The following is an 18,648-nucleotide window of genomic DNA, read 5'->3' as shown; positions in this document are numbered from 1 at the left end:
GTACCCTCCCCAGGCACCCTCCCCAGGCACTCTCCCCAGGCACTCCTCAGGCACTCTCCCCAGGCACTCCTCAGGCACCCCCAGGCACTCTCCCAGGCACTCTCCCAGGCACTCTCCCCAGGCACTCTCCCCAGGCACTCTCCCAGGCACTCTCCCCAGGCCCTCTCCCAGGCACTCACCCCAGGCACTCTCCCAGGCACTCTCCCCAGGCACTCCCCCGGGCACTCACCCCAGGCACTCCCCAGGCACTCCCCTAGGTACTCACCCCAGGCACTCTCCCCAGGCACTCTCCCCAGGTACCCTCCCAGGCACTCACCCCAGGTACCCTCCCAGGCACTCACCCTAGGCACACTCCCTAGGCACTCTCCCAGGCACTCACCCCAGGCACTCCCCCCAGGCACTCTCCCAGACACTCCCCAGGCACTCTCCCAGGCACTCCCCAGGCACTCCCCCCAGGCACTCTCCCAGGCACTCTCCCAGACACTCCCCAGGCACTCTCCCAGGCATTCCCCAGGCACTCTCCCAGGCACTCTCCCCAGGCACTCTCCCAGGCACTCTCCAAAGGCCCTCTCCCAGGCACCCACCCAGGCACTCTCCCCAGGTACCCTCCCCAGGCACTCCCCCCAGGCACTCCCCCAGGCACTCTCCTCAGGCACTCTCCCAGGCACTCTCCCCAGGCACTCTCCCCAGGCACTCTCCTCAGGCACTCTCCCCAGGTACCCTCCCCTGGCACTCCCCCCAGGCACTCTCCCAGGCACTCCCCAGGCACCCTCCCCAGGCACTCTCCCCAGGCACTACCCCCAGGCACTCTGCCCAGGCACTCTCCTCAGGCACTCTCCCCAGGTACCCTCCCCAGGCACCCTCCCCAGGCACTCTCCCCAGGCACTCCTCAGGCACTCTCCCCAGGCACTCCTCAGGCACCCCCAGGCACTCTCCCAGGCACTCTCCCAGGCACTCTCCCCAGGCACTCTCCCCAGGCACTCTCCCAGGCACTCTCCCCAGGCCCTCTCCCAGGCACTCACCCCAGGCACTCTCCCCAGGCACCCAGGCACCCTCCCCAGGCACTCTCCCAGGCACCTTCCCCGGGTACCCTCCCCAGGCACTCTCCCCAGGCACTCCCCCAGGCACTCTCCCCAGGCACTCACCCCAGGCACCCTCCCCAGGCACTCACCCCAGGCACTCTCCCAGGCACTCACCCCACGCACTCTCCCCAGGTACCCTCCCCAGGCACTCACCCCAGGCACTCTCCCAGGCACCCTCCCCAGGCACTCTCCCCAGGCACTCCCCCAGGCACTCTCCCCAGGCACTCTGCCAGTCACTCTCCCCAGGCACTCTCCCAGTCCTCACCCCAGGCACTCTCCCCAGGCACCTTCCCCGGGTACCCTCCCCAGGCACTCACCCCAGGCACCTTCCCCGGGTACCCTCCCCAGGCACCCTCCCCAGGCACTCCCCAAGGCACTCTCCCAGGCACCTTCCCCGGGTACCCTCCCCAGGCACTCACCCCAGGCACCTTCCCCGGGTACCCTCCCCAGGCACTCTCCCCAGGCACTCTCCCCAGGCACTCTCCCCAGGCACTCCCCCAGGCACTCCCCCAGGCACTCTCCTCAGGCACTCTCCCCAGGCACTCCTCAGGCACCTCCCCAGGCACCCTCCCCAGGCACTCTCCCCAGGCACCCAGGCACCCTCCCCAGGCACCCTCCCAGGCACCTTCCCCGGGTACCCTCCCCAGGCACTCTCCCCAGGCACTCCCCCAGGCACTCTCCCCAGGCACTCCCCCAGGCACTCTCCCCAGGCACTCACCCCAGGCACCCTCCCCAGGCACTCACCCCAGGCACTCTCCCAGGCACTCACCCCACGCACTCTCCCCAGGTACCCTCCCCAGGCACTCACCCCAGGCACTCTCCCAGGCACCTTCCCCAGGCACTCTCCCCAGGCACTCTCCCCAGGCACTCCCCCAGGCACTCTCCCCAGGCACTCTGCCAGTCACTCTCCCCAGGCACTCTCCCAGTCACTCACCCCAGGCACTCTCCCCAGGCACCTTCCCCGGGTACCCTCCCCAGGCACTCACCCCAGGCACCTTCCCCGGGTACCCTCCCCAGGCACCCTCCCCAGGCACTCCCCAAGGCACTCTCCCAGGCACCTTCCCCGGGTACCCTCCCCAGGCACTCACCCCAGGCACCTTCCCCAGGTACCCTCCCCAGGCACTCTCCCCAGGCACTCTCCCCAGGCACTCTCCCCAGGCACTCCCCCAGGCACTCCCCCAGGCACTCTCCTCAGGCACTCTCCCCAGGCACTCCTCAGGCACCTCCCCAGGCACCCTCCCCAGGCACTCTCCCCAGGCACTCTCCCAGGCACTCCCCAGGGACCCTCCCCAGGCACTCTCCCCAGGCACTCCCCCCAGGCACTCTGCCCAGGCACTCTCCCCAGGCACTCTCCCAGGCACTCACCCCAGGCACTCTCCCCAGGCACCCAGGCACCCTCCCCAGGCACTCTCCCAGGCACCTTCCCCGGGTACCCTCCCCAGGCACTCTCCCCAGGCACTCCCCCAGGCACTCTCCCCAGGCACTCCCCCAGGCACTCTCCCAGGCACCCTCCCCAGGCACTCTCCCAGGCACCCTCCCCAGGCACTCTCCCAGGCACTCACCCCAGGCACTCTCCCAGGCACCACCCCAGGCACTCTCCCAGGCACCCTCCCCAGGCACTCTCCCAGGCACTCACCCCAGGCACTCTCCCAGGCACCTTCCCCAGGCACTCTCCCAGGCACTCTCCCCAGGCACTCTCCCCAGGTACCCTCCCCAGGCACTCTCCCAGGCACTCACCCCAGGCACTCTGCCAGTCACTCTCCCCAGGCACTCTCCCAGTCACTCTCCCAGGCACTCTCCCAGGCACTCACCACAGGCACTCTCCCCAGGCACCTTCCCCGGGTACCCTCCCCAGGCACTCACCCCAGGCACCTTCCCCGGGTACCCTCCCCAGGCACCCTCCCCAGGCACTCCCCAAGGCACTCTCCCCAGGCACTCTCCCCAGGCACTCCCCTAGGTACTCTCCCCAGGCACTCTCCCCAGGCACTCTCCCCAGGTACCCTCCCAGGCACTCACCCCAGGTACCCTACCAGGCACTCACCCCAGGCACTCTCCCCAGGCACTCTCCCCAGGTACCTTCCCAGGCACTCACCCCAGGTACCCTACCAGGCACTCTCCCCAGGCACTCTCCACAGGCACTCCCCTAGGTACTCCCCCAGGTACCCTCCCAGGCACTCCCCCCAGGCACTCTCCCCAGGCACTCTACTAGGCACTCTCCCAGGCACTCTCCCAGGCACTCACCCCAGGCACTCCCCCCAGGCACTCTCCCCAGGCACTCTCCCAGGCACTCTCCCCAGGCACTCTCCCCAGGCACTCCCCAGGCACCCTCCCCAGGCAGTCTCCTCAGGCACTCCCCCCAGGCACTCTCCCCAGGCACTCTCCCCAGGCACTCCCCCAGGCACTCTCCCAGGCACTCTCCCCGGGCACTCCCCCAGGCACTCCCCCAGGCACTCTCCCAGGCACCCTCGCCAGGCACTCCCCCAGGCACACTCCCAGGCACCCTCCCCAGGCACTCCCCAGGCACTCTCCCCCGGCACTCCCCTAGGTACTCTCCCCAGGCACTCCCCTAGGTACTCCCCCAGGCCCTCTCCCCAGGTACCCTCCCAGGCACTCACCCCCAGCACTCTCCCAGGCACTCACCCCAGGCACTCTCCCAGGCACTCTCCCCAGGCACTCTCCCCAGGCACCTTCCCCAGGCACTCTCCCAGGCACTCTCCCCAGGCACTCTCCCAGGCACTCTCCCCAGGCACTCTCCCCAGGCACTCTCCCAGGTACTCTCCCAGGCACTCACCCCAGGCACTCACCCCACGCACTCTCCCAGGCACTCTCCCCAGGCACTCCCCCGGGCACTCACCCCAGGCACTCCCCAGGCACTCCCCCCAGGCACTCTCCCAGGCACTCTCCCCAGGCACTCTCCCAGGCACTCTCCCCAGGCACTCTCCCCAGGCACTCCCCAGGCACCCTCCCCAGGCAGTCTCCTCAGGCACTCCCCCCAGGCACTCTCCCCACGCACTCCCCCAGGCACTCTCCCCGGGCACTCCCCCAGGCACTCCCCCCGGGCACTCCCCCAGGCACTCCCCCAGGCACTCTCCCAGGCACCCTCGCCAGGCACTCCCCCAGGCACACTCCCAGGCACCCTCCCCAGGCACTCTCCCCCGGCACTCCCCTAGGTACTCTCCCCAGGCACTCCCCTAGGTACTCCCCCAGGCCCTCTCCCCAGGTACCCTCCCAGGCACTCACCCCCAGCACTCTCCCAGGCACTCACCCCAGGCACTCTCCCAGGCACTCTCCCCAGGCACTCTCCCCAGGCACCCTCCCCAGGCACTCTCCCAGGCACTCTCCCCAGGCACTCTCCCAGGCACTCTCCCCAGGCACTCTCCCCAGGCACTCTCCCAGGTACTCTCCTAGGCACTCACCCCAGGCACTCACCCCACGCACTCTCCCAGGCACTCTCCCCAGGCACTCCCCCAGGCACTCACCCCAGGCACTCTCCCAGGCACTCTCCCCAGGCACTCTCCCAGGCACCCTCCCCAGGCACTCTCCCCAGGTACCCTCCCAGGCACTCACCCCAGGCACTCCCCAGGCACTCCCCCCAGGCACTCTCCCCAGGCACTCTCCCCAGGCACTCTCCCAGGCACTCTCCCCAGGCACTCTCCCAGGCACCCTCCCCAGGCACTCTCCCCAGGCACTCACCCCAGGTACTCTCCCGGCACTCTCCCCAGGCACTCTCCCAGGCACTCACCCCAGGCACTCTCCCAGGCACCCTCCCCAGGCACTCTCCCAGGCACTCTCCCAGGCACTCTCCCCGGGCACTCACCCCACGCACTCTCCCCAGGTACCCTCCCCAGGCACTCTCCCAGGCACTCACCCCAGGCACTCTCCCAGGCACCCTCCCCAGGCACTCTCCCCAGGCACTCCCCCAGGCACTCTCCCCAGGCACTCTGCCAGTCACTCTCCCCAGGCACTCTCCCAGGCACTCACCCCAGGCACTCTCCCCAGGTACCCTCCCAGGCACTCACCCCAGGTACCCTACCAGGCACTCACCCCAGGCACTCTCCCCAGGCACTCCCCTAGGTACTCCCCCAGGTACCCTCCCAGGCACTCCCCCCAGGCACTCTCCCCAGGCACTCTCCCAGGCACTCTCCCAGGCACTCACACCAGGCACTCACCCCACGCACTCCCCCAGGCACTCTCCCATGCACTCCCCCAGGCACTCCCCCCAGGCACTCTCCCAGGCACTCTCCCAGGCACTCACCCCAGGCACTCCCCAGGCACTCCCCCCAGGCACTCTCCCAGGCACTCCCCAGGCACTCTCCCAGGCACACTCGCCAGGCACTCCCCCAGGCACTCTCCCAGGCACCCTCGCCAGGCACTCCCCCAGGCACTCTCCCAGGCACCCTCGCCAGGCACTCCCCCAGGCACACTCCCAGGCACCCTCGCCAGGCACTCCCCAGGCACTCTCCCCCGGCACTCCCCTAGGTACTCTCCCCAGGCACTCCCCTAGGTACTCCCACAGGCCCTCTCCCCAGGTACCCTCCCAGGCACTCACCCCAAGCACTCTCCCAGGCACTCACCCCAGGCACTCTCCCCAGGCACCCAGGCACCCTCCCCAGGCACTCTCCCAGGCACTCTCCCCAGGCACTCTCCCCAGGCACTCCCCCAGGCACTCACCCCAGGCACTCTCCCAGGCACTCACCCCAGGCACTCTCCCAGGCACCCTCCCCAGGCACTCTCCCAGGCACTCTCCCAGGCACTCTCCCCGGGCACTCACCCCACGCACTCTCCCCAGGTACCCTCCCCAGGCACTCTCCCAGGCACTCACCCCAGGCACTCTCCCAGGCACTCTCCCCAGGCACTCCCCCAGGCACTCTCCCCAGGCACTCTGCCAGGCACTCACCCTAGGCACTCTCCCCAGGCACCTTCCCCGGGTACCCTCCCCAGGCACTCACCCCAGGCACTCTCCCCAGGCACCTTCCCCGGGTACCCTCCCCAGGCACCCTCCCCAGGCACTCCCCAAGGCACTCTCCCCAGGCACTCTCCCCAGGCACTCCCCTAGGTACTCTCCCCAGGCACTCTTCCCAGGTACCCTCCCAGGCACTCACCCCAGGTACCCTACCAGGCACTCACCCCAGGCACTCTCCCCAGGTAACCTCCCAGGCACTCACCCCAGGTACCCTACCAGGCACTCACCCCAGGCACTCTCCCCAGGCACTCACCCCAGGCACTCCCCAGGCACTCCCCCCAGGCACTCTCCCAGGCACTCCCCAGGCACTCTCCCCAGGCACTCCCCAGGCACTCTCCCCAGGCACTCTCCCAGGCACTCTCCACAGGCCCTCTCCCAGGCACCCACCCAGGCACTCTCCCCAGGCACTCTCCCCAGGCCCTCTCCCAGGCACTCTCCCCAGGCACTCTCCCCAGGTACCCTCCCCAGGCACTCCCCCAGGCACTCTCCCAGGCACTCTCCCCAGGCACTCTCCCCAGGCACTCTCCCAGGGACTCCTCAGGCACCTGCCCAGGCACTCTCCCCAGGCACTCTCCCCAGGCACTCTCCCAGGCACTCCCCAGGCACGCTCCCCAGGCACTCTCCCCAGGCACTCCCCCCAGGCACTCTCCCCAGGCACTCTCCCAGGCACTCACCCCAGGCACTCCCCCAGGCACTCTCCCAGGCACTCTCCCCAGGCACTCTCCCCAGGCACTCTCCCAGGCACTCTCCCAGGCACTCTCCCCAGGCACTCCCCCAGGCACTCTCCCAGGCACTCTCCCAGGCACTCTCCCCAGGCACTCCCCCAGGCACTCCCCCAGGCACTCTCCCAGGCACCCTCGCCAGCACTCCCCCAGGCACACTCCCAGCCACCCTCGCCAGGCACTCTCCCAGGCACTCTCCCCCGGTACTCCCCTAGGTACCCTCCCCAGGCACTCTTCCCAGGCACTCTCCCAGGCACTCACCCCAGGCACACTCCCAGGCACCCTCCCCAGGCACTCTCCCAGGCACTCTCCCCGGGCACTCACCCCACGCACTCTCTCCAGGTACCCTCCCCAGGCACTCTCCCAGGCACTCACCCCAGGCACTCTCCCAGGCACCCTCCCCAGGCACTCTCCCCAGGCACTCCCCCAGGCACTCTCCCCAGGCACTCTGCCAGGCACTCTCCCCAGGCACTCTCCCAGGCACTCACCCCAGGCACTCTCCCCAAGCACTCTCCCCAGGCACTCCCCAGGCACTCTCCCAGGCACTCACCCCACGCACTCTCCCCAGGTACCCTCCCCAGGCACTCACCCCAGGCACTCTCCCAGGCACCCTCCCCAGGCACTCTCCCCAGGCACTCCCCCAGGCACTCTCCCCAGGCACTCTGCCAGTCACTGTCCCCAGGCACTCTCCCAGTCACTCACCCCAGGCACTCTCCCCAGGCACCTTCCCCGGCTACCCTCCCCAGGCACTCACCCCAGGTACCTTCCCCGGGTACCCTCCCCAGGCACCCTCCCCAGGCACTCCCCCAGGCACTCTCCCAGGCACTCACCCCAGGCACTCACCCCACGCACTCTCCCAGGCACTCTCCCCAGGCACTCCCCCAGGCACTCACCCCAGGCACTCTCCCCAGGCACTCACCCCACGCACTCTCCCAGGCACTCTCCCCAGGCACTCCTCCAGGCACTCACCCCAGGCACTCTCCCCAGGCACCTTCCCCGGGTACCCTCCCCGGGCACTCACCCCACGCACTCTCCCAGGCACTCTCCCCAGGCACTCCCCCAGGCACTCACCCCAGGCACTCTCCCCAGGCACTCACCCCACGCACTCTCCCAGGCACTCTCCCCAGGCACTCCTCCAGGCACTCACCCCAGGCACTCTCCCCAGGCACCTTCCCCGGGTACCCTCCCCAGGCACTCACCCCACGCACTCTCCCAGGCACTCTCCCCAGGCACTCCCCCAGGCACTCACCCCAGGCACTCTCCCCAGGCACCTTCCCCGGGTACCCTCCCCAGGCACTCTTCCCAGGCACTCTCCCAGGCACTCTCCCAGGCACTCACCCCAGGCACTCTCCCAGGCACCCTCCCCAGGCACTCTCCCAGGCACTCTCCCCGGGCACTCACCCCACGCACTCTCCCCAGGTACCCTCCCCAGGCACTCTCCCAGGCACTCAGCCCAGGCACTCTCCCAGGCACCCTCCCCAGGCACTCTCCCCAGGCACTCCCCCAGGCACTCTCCCCAGGCACTCCGCCAGGCACTCTCCCCAGGCACTCTCCCAGGCACTCACCCCAGGCACTCTCCCCAAGCACTCTCCCCAGGCACTCCCCAGGCACTCCCCCAGGCACTCACCCCAGGCACTCTCCCCAGGCACCTTCCCCGGGTACCCTCCCCAGGCACTCCCCAGGCACTCTCCCAGGCACTCCCCAAGGCACTCTCCCCAGGCACTCTCCCCAGGCACTCCCCTAGGTACTCTCCCCAGGCACTCTCCCCGGGTACCCTCCCAGGCACTCACCCCAGGTACCCTCCCAGGCACTCACCCCAGGCACTCTCCCCAGGCACTCCCCCAGGCATCCTCCCCAGGCACTCTCCCCAGGCACTCCCCCAGGCACTCTCCCCAGGTACTCCCCCAGGCATCCTCCCCAGGCACTCTCCCAGGCACTCTCCCCAGGCACCTTCCCCAGGTACCCTCCCCAGGCACTCTCCCAGGCACTCTCCCCGGGCACTCCCCCAGGCACTCTCCCCAGGCACTCCCCTAGGTTCTCTCCCTAGGCTCTCTCCCCAGGCACTCCCCTAGGTACTCCCCCAGGTACTCACCCCAGGTACCCTCCCAGGCACTCACCCCAGGCACTCTCCCCAGGCACTCACCCCAGGCACTCACCCCAGGCACTCCCCTGGGTACTCCCCCAGGCACTCTCCCCAGGTACCCTCCCAGGCACTCACCCCAGGCACTCTCCTTGGCACCCTCCCCAGGCACTCTCCCCAGACACTTTCCCCACTCCCATCGTCAGAGCACACAAAAGCCCAAAAGCAGATATACCACTGGGCTGAAGGACAGTTTATACCCCACTGCGTACAGACTATTGAACAGTTCTCCAGTACGGTAACATGCACTCTTGAGTTCATAGTCTACCTTGTTATGAACTTGCATCTTATTGCCTACCTGCTCTGAACTCTCTCTGCACGGTAGCACTTTATTCTGCACTTTGTTGTTTTCCCTCGCCTCAACTCATGCATGTTGTAATGAATTGACCTGGACAAACGGTATGCAAGACACTGTATCTCAGTACATGTGACAATAATAAATAAGTTTACCAATTTACTTCATTGGTGAGGGGCTGATGTGTCTTTCCAAGAGCTGGAAATGAGTTATAGTCCAGAAAGTGGAGGAGGAGGTTTGTGGACACAAAAGCTTTACCAGAAGAGGCAGAATGAGCTGAGGGAAAGTTACCTTGGTCAGGAGATTCTTTAGGGAACACTGGTTATGTTTTCCACAGAGACTTGAGATTCTCAAAGGCATTAGCCTGTCTACTATGTGCAAGCTGAGCCTCAGCCACAGGATTGTGTCTGGAGCACTCTGTCCATGGCATTGTCTGAGTCTTGTGTTTACACTCAGTGGCCATCTTAATAGGTATACTTGTTCACCTGCTCATTAACACAAATATCTAATCAGCCAATCATGTGGCAGCAACTGAATGAAGAAAAGCATGCAGGCACTGTCAAGAGGTTCAGATGTTGTTCAGACCAAACTTCAGAATGGGGAAGAAATGTGATCTAAGTAACTTTGACCAAGGAATAACTGTTGAGGCCAGTAGTGGGGAGGAAATGTCCTTGTGGACTGTGGGCTTGCGAAGAAGGTTGGAAAAGGATGCAAGGGCCTGTGTGATAGTTCATTGTGAGGAGCTGCGTGACGGAGGACTCTCTGATCTGCGAGCTGTTATCAGAGACGGACATCAAGTCCTGCTGGAAGTTCAACTTGGTAAAGGATGCCCTTTGGTCAGCCTGAAACTTATTGTGGTGCTGGCACGTCAAGATGTCCATGGAGCAATGTTGCCAACTGATATATTCCAGACTGAAAGAGTATGTGCTGAGGGACGCACTGAAGTTCGGTGCAGCAACTGCAAGGGCTCAGTGGGGTGACAGGAAGGATCGCAGCATAGGTTTCTTCTGCAACTGGACAGTGAGGGGTTGGGTTGGATGAGGAAGCTCCTGAATTATTATAATAGTGCCCCACTCCAGGGGGCCACATGAGTGGCAACAATGCTAAGGTTTTAAGAAATGTAATAGAACTATATAACACATTGCCTATGAATGTAAGAATGATCAGGCATTGCACGGTTTATTTGTGTAAGTACATTTTATGATGAATAAAGTTTCTTTTGATTGAAAACATTGAGAGCTTCTTTGCGCAGAAAATGGGACGAAACCTCCTTTCTTACCTGATGTTTGTGAATTTTTGTCTGCCGTAACAGTGGCTGTGACGTAGCTGAGGAAAGCTATGTGTAGCTTTGGAGGGTGACTTCACAGGCTGAGCTCAGGCTCTACCACCTCTTCACGGGCAGGAACAAGGAGCTGCCAGATCAGATCAAAGGAACTAGTGGAGTGGCAGTTCCTCTGCTGTTCTCGCTACAATTCCAGGCAGATGCTGGAACAGCTGTCTTAAACACTCGTATCCACACCCATGAGGCAATAAGCTACCTTAATTGGCAAAATGCTTATGGGATTGAAAGGCTTATCATATAAGGAGTTTTGATGGCTCTGAGCCTGTAGAATTCTCGGTAGAATGAGGGAGGATCTCATTGAAATCTCTGAACTGTTGAAAGGGCCTGATGGAGTGGCTGAGTAAAAGAAAAGTAGTTTCCTATGGAGGGGGAGTCCAAGACCAGAGGACACTGTCTCATAATAGAGGAAAACCCATTTAAAATGGAGATAAGGAGGAATTTCTTCAGCCAGAGTGTGGTGAATCTGTGGAATTCATTGCCACGGGTGGCTGTGGAGGCCAAGTCTTTGGGTATATGTAAGGCAGAGGCTGGTAGATTCTTGATTAGTCAGGGCATGAAGAGATACAGGCGATGACAGGAGATTGGGGCTGAGGGAAATGGATCAGCCATGATGAAATGGCAGAGCAGACTTATTGGGCCAAATGGCCTAATTCTGTTGTATAACCTATGGTCTTATGGTCTCTGAAAAGTCTCTAATGCAGAGCTAGGACCTGAGTGAATCATCTTCCCTGATATGGGATGCAGGGCTTCTGTAAGTTTCAGATCAGATCAGATTGGACATTTTGCATATTTTGGAAAATGAGTCAGGTGGTAAGGGAAGGAAGGGGAAGGAATGGGAAAGAAGAGATTGTAGGAGGAGAAGAAGTGGAAAATGAATCAGAATCAGGTTTATTATCACTTACCTATGTCGTGAAATCTGTAGTTTTGTGGTAGTAGCAGAGTGCAATATAAAAAAGTAAGAAATTACAATAAGAGATATATTTTAAAAACTATGTAGTGCAAAATATGAGGAAGTGTTCATGGGTTCAACGTCCATTCAGAAATCTGATGGCGGAGGGGAAGAAGTTGTTCCTAAAACATTCCATGTGTGTCTTCAGGCTCCTGTACTTCCTCCCTAATGGTAGCAATTAGAAGAGGGCATGTCCTGGATGGTGGGGTACTTAATGAAGGATGCTGCCTCTTGAGGCATCACCTATTGAAGAAGTCATAGATGGTAGGGAGGCTGATGATGGAGCTGGCATTTTTGAATCCTATGCACTGGCATTTTCATATCAGACAGTCTTGCAACCAGTCAGATTGCTCTCCACGGTACATCTGTAGAAATTTGCAAGACCCTTCGGTGACTACTAAACCTCCTCAAGCTCCTAATGAAATATAGCCACTGGTGTGTCTTCTTACAAATGTAAGGGAGGATTAAGACTGAACAGTCAGCCTCATTGCTGGCAATAATCTCTATGCTAAACCTTGTGATCTTAGGCAGGACTGTTCCTCCGTGCTTAGAACATGTAGATTCATTTTGGCTAATTCCTACTGCCTCCACCAGGAGTATGCCATCTGCCTCATCGTACCTGCTTCAATAAGATCATGGCTGATCTGACTGTAGACTCACCACTGTCTACCTGCATTTTCTCCATTACCCTTGAATTCCCTGCTATGCAAAAATCTATGTCTTGAATATATTTAATAAGGTAGCCTCCAAATGAAATACAAATTAGAACACACTAGTATACTACAGTACTATAAAACAGTGTGTTAGTTTCAAATAGTTATCAGCAGAAGAATTTATCCAGTGTATGCAATGAATAAAATCAGTACAGCCACCTAGTGTAGGTAGTGGACTGCCTTCATACAATGTTATCAATAATGCATCCTCCAAATCCTCATATTCATTGTAACATTTAAGATGATTGTCAATACCTTCAAATTCATCACACCTCCTAACTTGCTGAAGTAATGAAATCGCTTTATTCTTACTCCTGGCTGTTTCTGGCATCTCCAAGCCTGAATGTTTGAAATCACCATCAGCAAAACAGTTCAGAATTGTCCTACTTGCTGACAATCTGTGAGAAAAATCACTTCTTTTTGAACACAAACAAACACAGCTGACACTACTTCAAAAGGGTATGCTCTGAGCATGGTGTAATGTCTAATAGCCACACAAGTGTGTGCGACTGACACTAGTTAGAACCTGTTCGACAACAGTCTCTTGCCCTAGTTAAGTGTGTCTTGCTCTGGATTTCCAGCAACTGCAGACTCCCTTGTGTTTATTATTCAATGAATCATTTCCTCTGCCACTGTTCTATTTATGCACTTAGGACAAGGAACCTTATGATAAAGAGCTAAGAGCTCAGACTTGATAATGATTATGTTTTTTATTTATGTTGTTGTAGTTGGATGACTCACTGAACCAGATCAGGAAACTGCAGCGTTCATTGGATGAACAGACAGAACTGAATGACAATCTTCAGGTCCAGTTTGACCACCTGCAGACCAGGTAAGACATCAAAAGGGAAAGTGGGGGAGGGAAAGAAATTTAGGCTTAAACACTTCATATCATCAAACTGATCTGAAGATTGATGGAAGATCTTCCAGAAGTTGAAGACTTTTGTGGGAAAGAAGTGGCTCAATAAAATAATTGTTTCCAGCAATGAAATATGATGGATGGCATTATTAAAATAGTGACGTGCTTAGGATGAACAATCAAACCATTCTTCCTCTTAATTAAGAAGTAAGGAACATGCCTTGCACAATCACTGAGAAGTTCTCAGCAAGTATTTTACGTTGTTTTGTGTTCTGTTGTGTGATTTGAAGTTTCTTCCAGAAGCCCCATACTATTCTATTACTAATCATAATCATTTCACTCTGTGCAGTCTTTCATTGCAGGAAAAAAACAAAGTATCTGTGTGTTTCCTCATTGCAGAGAAACTGGAGCCAAGCACAAAGTGAAAATTTTGTACAAGTTTAGTAAAATATTCTGCCATGTAACCTTCAATAAAAAAAATTCCATTTGCGAGGTAAATTTTAGCTCAGTTGATTAAAACTTTTTAACATGAATATCCACTGAGTTTGGGTGAGACTAGAACTATAGGTCAGGAGTTAAGGGTGGAAGGTGAAATGTTTAAGGAGAACTTGAGGGTAAACTTCTTCAGTCAGAGGGTGGTGCAAGTGTGGAACAAGCTGCCAGCAGAAGAGCTGGTTACAGGTTTAAGGGAAGTTTGTGTACGAACATGCATGGGGATGGTATGGAGGGCTACGGTCTGGGAGCAGGTTGGTAGGTTCAGGCAGCATAACCAGATGGATCAAAGGGTCTGTTTTTGTGCTGTCCTGCTCTAGGACTCCATGACAATTACTGCTTTCATTAAGAAGCCTGTGATTTAATTTCAGTTCAGATTTCTATTCAGTACATTGAGAGATAGAGCAGATTCCTGTTAACCTTACTCGGAAGGTGTAAACACAAACAGAAAATATATATTAGTCTCTCAATCAGTGTATTGAATATAACTTAACAACACATTTAACTCTTGGGCAAGGGCCTTACTTAAGTGCAGTGTATATTAATAATCAGTAACTTGTGATTCTGTGACCCAGCTGTTTAGTTCTTTAATCCATGTTTTCATTTACTTGAGTTTGTTTTAGATGTCCTTCATCTCAAAAAAAATCACCCTCATCATTTTTATCATTATAGTTGCTGGCAGCAGAAACTCAATAGAGACGATTGAAGAAGCTCTTTGCAAATATCTAGGGGAATTATCTTTTCCTCTTTTGAAGTTGAAAAGCAGAGGCAGGAAGTTGGTTAATGTTGGACAGACAGGGTAGAGCATATTCACTGTAGTGGGGTATAGGAATGTTAATTAGTGGATATGCTGACAAAGGGTTTTTACAGGATTACAAATGATCAAAGGTTATTGAAAATTACACTCAGTGGCCACTTTATTAGGTACACCTGTACACCCGACCTGCTCGTTAATGCAAATTTCTAATCAGCCAATCGTATGGCAGCAACTCTGTGCATAAAAACATGCAGACATGGTCAGTTATTGTTTAGACCAAACATCAGAATGGGGAAAAAATGTGATCTAAGAGACTTTGACTATGGAATGGTTGTTAGTGCCAGATGGGGTTGTTTGAATATCTCAGACACTATTGATCTCCCAGGATTTTCCCACAGGACGGTCTCCAGTGTTTACAGAGAAGGGTGCGAAAAGCATAAGCAGTGAGCGGCAGTTCAGTCTGCAAAAATGCCTTGTTAATGAGAGAGGTCAGATTGGTTCAAGCTGACAGGAAGCCAACAGTAACTCAGATAACCACACGTTATAGCAGTGATGGGCAGGAGAGCATCTTTGAATATCAAACTCATTGAACCTTGAAGTAGCTGGGCTACAGAAGTACAAGGCCACACATATAAACTCAGTGGCCACTTTATTAGGTAGAAGAAACGGCTACTGAGTGTCCAAGCAAGTTTTTTTGTGTGCATGGAGAAACAAATGCAGCAAACGTCACAGTGTTGATACAAACCCAGCTTCTAATTTGATGTTACTGTTTAAAAGTATGATTTTTCCTAATTGTAGCTGCACCAAAAGCAATCAATATTTAAAGCTTTAAATGTTTTGAATATTTAAATAAAGATTCAACATTAAAAATTAACATCTAATTTTAAATCTACATTTGCATGTCTACCTGCAGACATAATTAATATATCTATCTGGGGCATACCTTTAACCCACTGGTAGCAGTCACTTGTGAGCTAGATGTTTGTGGAGATGTTTCCAGTGGTGGGGCAGTCTTGGATCAGAGGACATAGCCTCAGAATACAAAGAACTCCCTTTAGAATTGAAGGAATTTGTTCCACCAGACAGTGGTGAACCTGTGGAATTCATTGCCACAGATAGCTGAGGCCAAGTCATTGGGTGTATTTAAAGCAGAAGTCTGTACGTCCTTGTAAGGATGGCAAAGCTTACAGGGAGAAGGGAATTGAGAGGGAAAATAAATAAGGCATGCTTATATGTAGGATTATACTTGGTGGGCCAAATGGCTTAATCCTTTTCCTATGCCTTATAGTCTTACGTTTATCATCTGACATGACTGATTAGAATCTGTTCTCTATTCTGCTTTATTTCTCTTCCAAGTTTTTTTGAGTTTTTCTCCTGTAGCCTGTCATACAAAGATATTTAAGTACTCTAATGGGTTGTGGATGTCATTGGAAGGTGATCATATTGCTTGAAAAGGTGGTGCTGGCTGCAGTAGTCCTTACAATAAATGCATTCCCACAGTGCTGCAGGTCAGTAACATCAAATGGATAGCAGTGTACTTTAACAAAGTGATATGTAACTTGGGAGGCAAATGGCCGACGTTGGATGCCTACGTAAGTGTTTAGTCATTGGCGGTTCATGGGTCGAGTTGTAAATGAAAGGATCGGTGATGAAGTGCTGCAGTGAATTTGCGAATGGTATGTTGTTGGAAGAAGACGTGATTGTTCAGGATGACAAATGGGGGTCCAGTCAAGGTGGCTGTACTGCCCAGTGTGATACTGAGACATCTCATGGTTTTTGGAAATCTCTGCTTTTCCAGACAAGTCAAAAGCATTCCATCACACCGCAGTGCCTTGTGGGTAGTTGAAAGATTTTGTATGTCTCTTGCCACAGAATATGTGGTCTCAGATCTTGAAGCTATGCTGTTGTTTTGGCTGGTGTTATATAGCTGGAGTCAGAGGGTGGTAGATCTGGAATTGCCAAAGACCAAGCCATTGGGCATTTTGGGCAAATTAGCCATGATGGAATGGTGAAGCAAACTAGATGGGCTGAATGGCCTAATTCTGCTCATATGTCTTATGATGATGCCCAGCATGTCAGTGGTGAGATATTTCTCATTGATTCTCATAGGGAGATGATTGGAAATGATTTTGACTTGCATTACTTTGGCATTTATATTACTAGGCACTCATCAGCCTATAGAGGAATGGAACTGGCATTGCAAAGTTATCAGCAAACATCCTCACTTCCATCTTAATGATGGAGAAAGATTCATCAATGAAACTGCTGCAGATCACTGAGGGCTTATGACAGAATATTAGAACAATTGAAATGAACTGTATTAAAAATGTTTTTCTTTGGAGTGAACATGAAATGCTACTTCACCTGAATATTTGTGCTTGTAGTATTTAACTGTTCTCTGTAATTATCTGTTGACCATTCAAATTATTGGCTTTCAGAAGAATATTAAATGGATAATTATCAAAACATACACTCAGTGGCCACTTTATTAGGTACAGGAGTGGAGCCCGGTGTGGTATTCTGCTGCTGTAGCCTGTCTGCCTCAAGGATCGATGTGGAGTGCATTCAGAGATGTTTTTCTGCACACCACTGTTGTAATGTGTGGTTACCTGTGTTAGTGTTGCCTTCCTGTCAACTTGAACCAGTCTGGACATTCTCCTCTGTCCTCGCTCATTAATAAGGTTGTATTGTCCACAGAACTATTGCTCACTTGATATTTTTGTTTATCTTTTTGCACCATTCTCTGTAAACTCTAGAGACTATTGTGTGTAAAAATCCCAGGAGACCAGCAGTTTCTGAGATACTCAAACCACCCTTTCTGGCACCAACAATCATTCCACAGTCAAAGTCACTTAGATCACATTTCTTCTCCATTCTGATGTTTGGTCTGAACAACACTGAACCTCTTGACCATGTCTGCATGCTTTTATACATTGAGTTGCCGTCATATGATTAGCTGATTAGATTTTTACATTAATGAGTAGGTGTACAGGTGTACTTAATAAAATGGCTTCTGTAATATTTTATATGTTTCACAAAAGTCAGTTAAACAGATGAAAATTACTTTTATTTGTAACACCGGTGTTAACTGTGGGCCCCTTATCTAAGCAAATAAGTGTTTGCATTGGAGAAGCTGCATAGGAGTTTCACAGTAGTGATCCTGGGAATGATAGGGCTCATGTATGAAGAACGTTTGATGGCTCTGGCCCGTACTTAATGAATGAGGGGGGATTTAATTGAAACTTATTGAAATTGAAAGGCCCATATAGAGTGAACATGGAGAGCATGTTTCCAATAGCGGGAAAGTTTAGGACCTAGAGGCAACAGCTTCAGAAAATGAAGGATGTTCCTTTAGAACAGAGATGAGGAGATGAGGAAGCGTTTCTTTAGCCAGTTGGTGGTGAATCTGTGCAATTCATTGCCACAGGCAGCAATGGAGGCCACTCATTGGGTATATTTAAAGCAGAGGTTGATAAATTCTTGATTAGTAAGTGTGTCAAAGGTTACAGGGAGAAGGCCAGAAAACAGGGTTGAAAGGGATAATAAATCAGCCATGATGGTATAGGGGGAGCAAATGATGGATCAAATGGCCTAATTCTGTTTCCGTGAATATGGTCTTATGAATATAATATAGGATATATAGGAGGCAAAATGCTGGATCAAATTCGTGATGCCGGAATGTAATTGTAATTACATGCTGAGCTCAGGACAGGTCCTCGGAAGTGGTAACATTTAAAGTTGCTGACCTTCTCCACCTCTGGTCCCCAGTGAGGAATGGCTTATGGATTTATGGTTTCCTCCTCCTGAAGTCAATAATCCGCTCCTCGGTCTTGCTGACATTGAGTGAGAGATTGTTGTTATGATACCACTCAGCCAGATTTTCAGTCTCACTCCTATATGGTGATTCGTCACCACCTTTGATTCGGCCTGTGACACAAACTTGAACATGCTATTGGAGCTGTGCTTGGTCACACAGTAATAAGTGTAAAGCGAGTAGAACCGGGAGCTAACAACACAGCTTTGAGGTGCTCCAGTGCTGTTGGAGATTGTGGAGGAGATGTTGTTGCAGGTGAGGAAATTGAGGATCCAATTGCACAAGCAGGTATTGAGGCCAAGGTCTTGAAGCTTACTAATTAGTTTTGAGGGGGTGATGGTATTGAATCGTGAGCAGCAGTTGATAAAGAACATCCTGATATATGCATTTTTGCTAATCAGATGTTCCACTGTTGAGTGAAGAGCCAGTGAGATGGCATTTCCCTGTAGATCTATTGTGCTGGTAGGCAAATTGGAGCGGATCCAAGTCACTTCTCAGACAGGAGTTGATATATTTCATC

General features: G+C 54.9%; 1 protein-coding gene across 4 annotated transcripts in view; it reads left to right on the top strand.

Annotated features, from left to right (window-relative positions):
• Window positions 1-18,648, top strand: part of LOC132395248 (coiled-coil domain-containing protein 102A-like) — a 464,661-nt gene that overhangs the window by 270,921 nt on the left and 175,092 nt on the right. For all 4 annotated transcript variants that reach the window (XR_009512553.1, XM_059971586.1, XM_059971567.1 and 1 more), the window contains exon 8: window positions 12,935-13,038. Coding sequence is in view for 3 of the 4 variants with exons in the window: in XM_059971586.1 (XP_059827569.1) it covers window positions 12,935-13,038 (104 nt within the window). In the remaining variant the exon portion in view is untranslated. The remainder of the gene's footprint in view (window positions 1-12,934; window positions 13,039-18,648) is intronic.

Source organism: Hypanus sabinus, chromosome 1 (assembly GCF_030144855.1).
Source record: "Hypanus sabinus isolate sHypSab1 chromosome 1, sHypSab1.hap1, whole genome shotgun sequence".
NCBI lineage: Eukaryota > Metazoa > Chordata > Chondrichthyes > Myliobatiformes > Dasyatidae > Hypanus > Hypanus sabinus.
The sequence above is the reverse complement of the archived record's forward strand: the minus strand, read 5'-3'. Positions and strand labels throughout refer to the sequence as shown.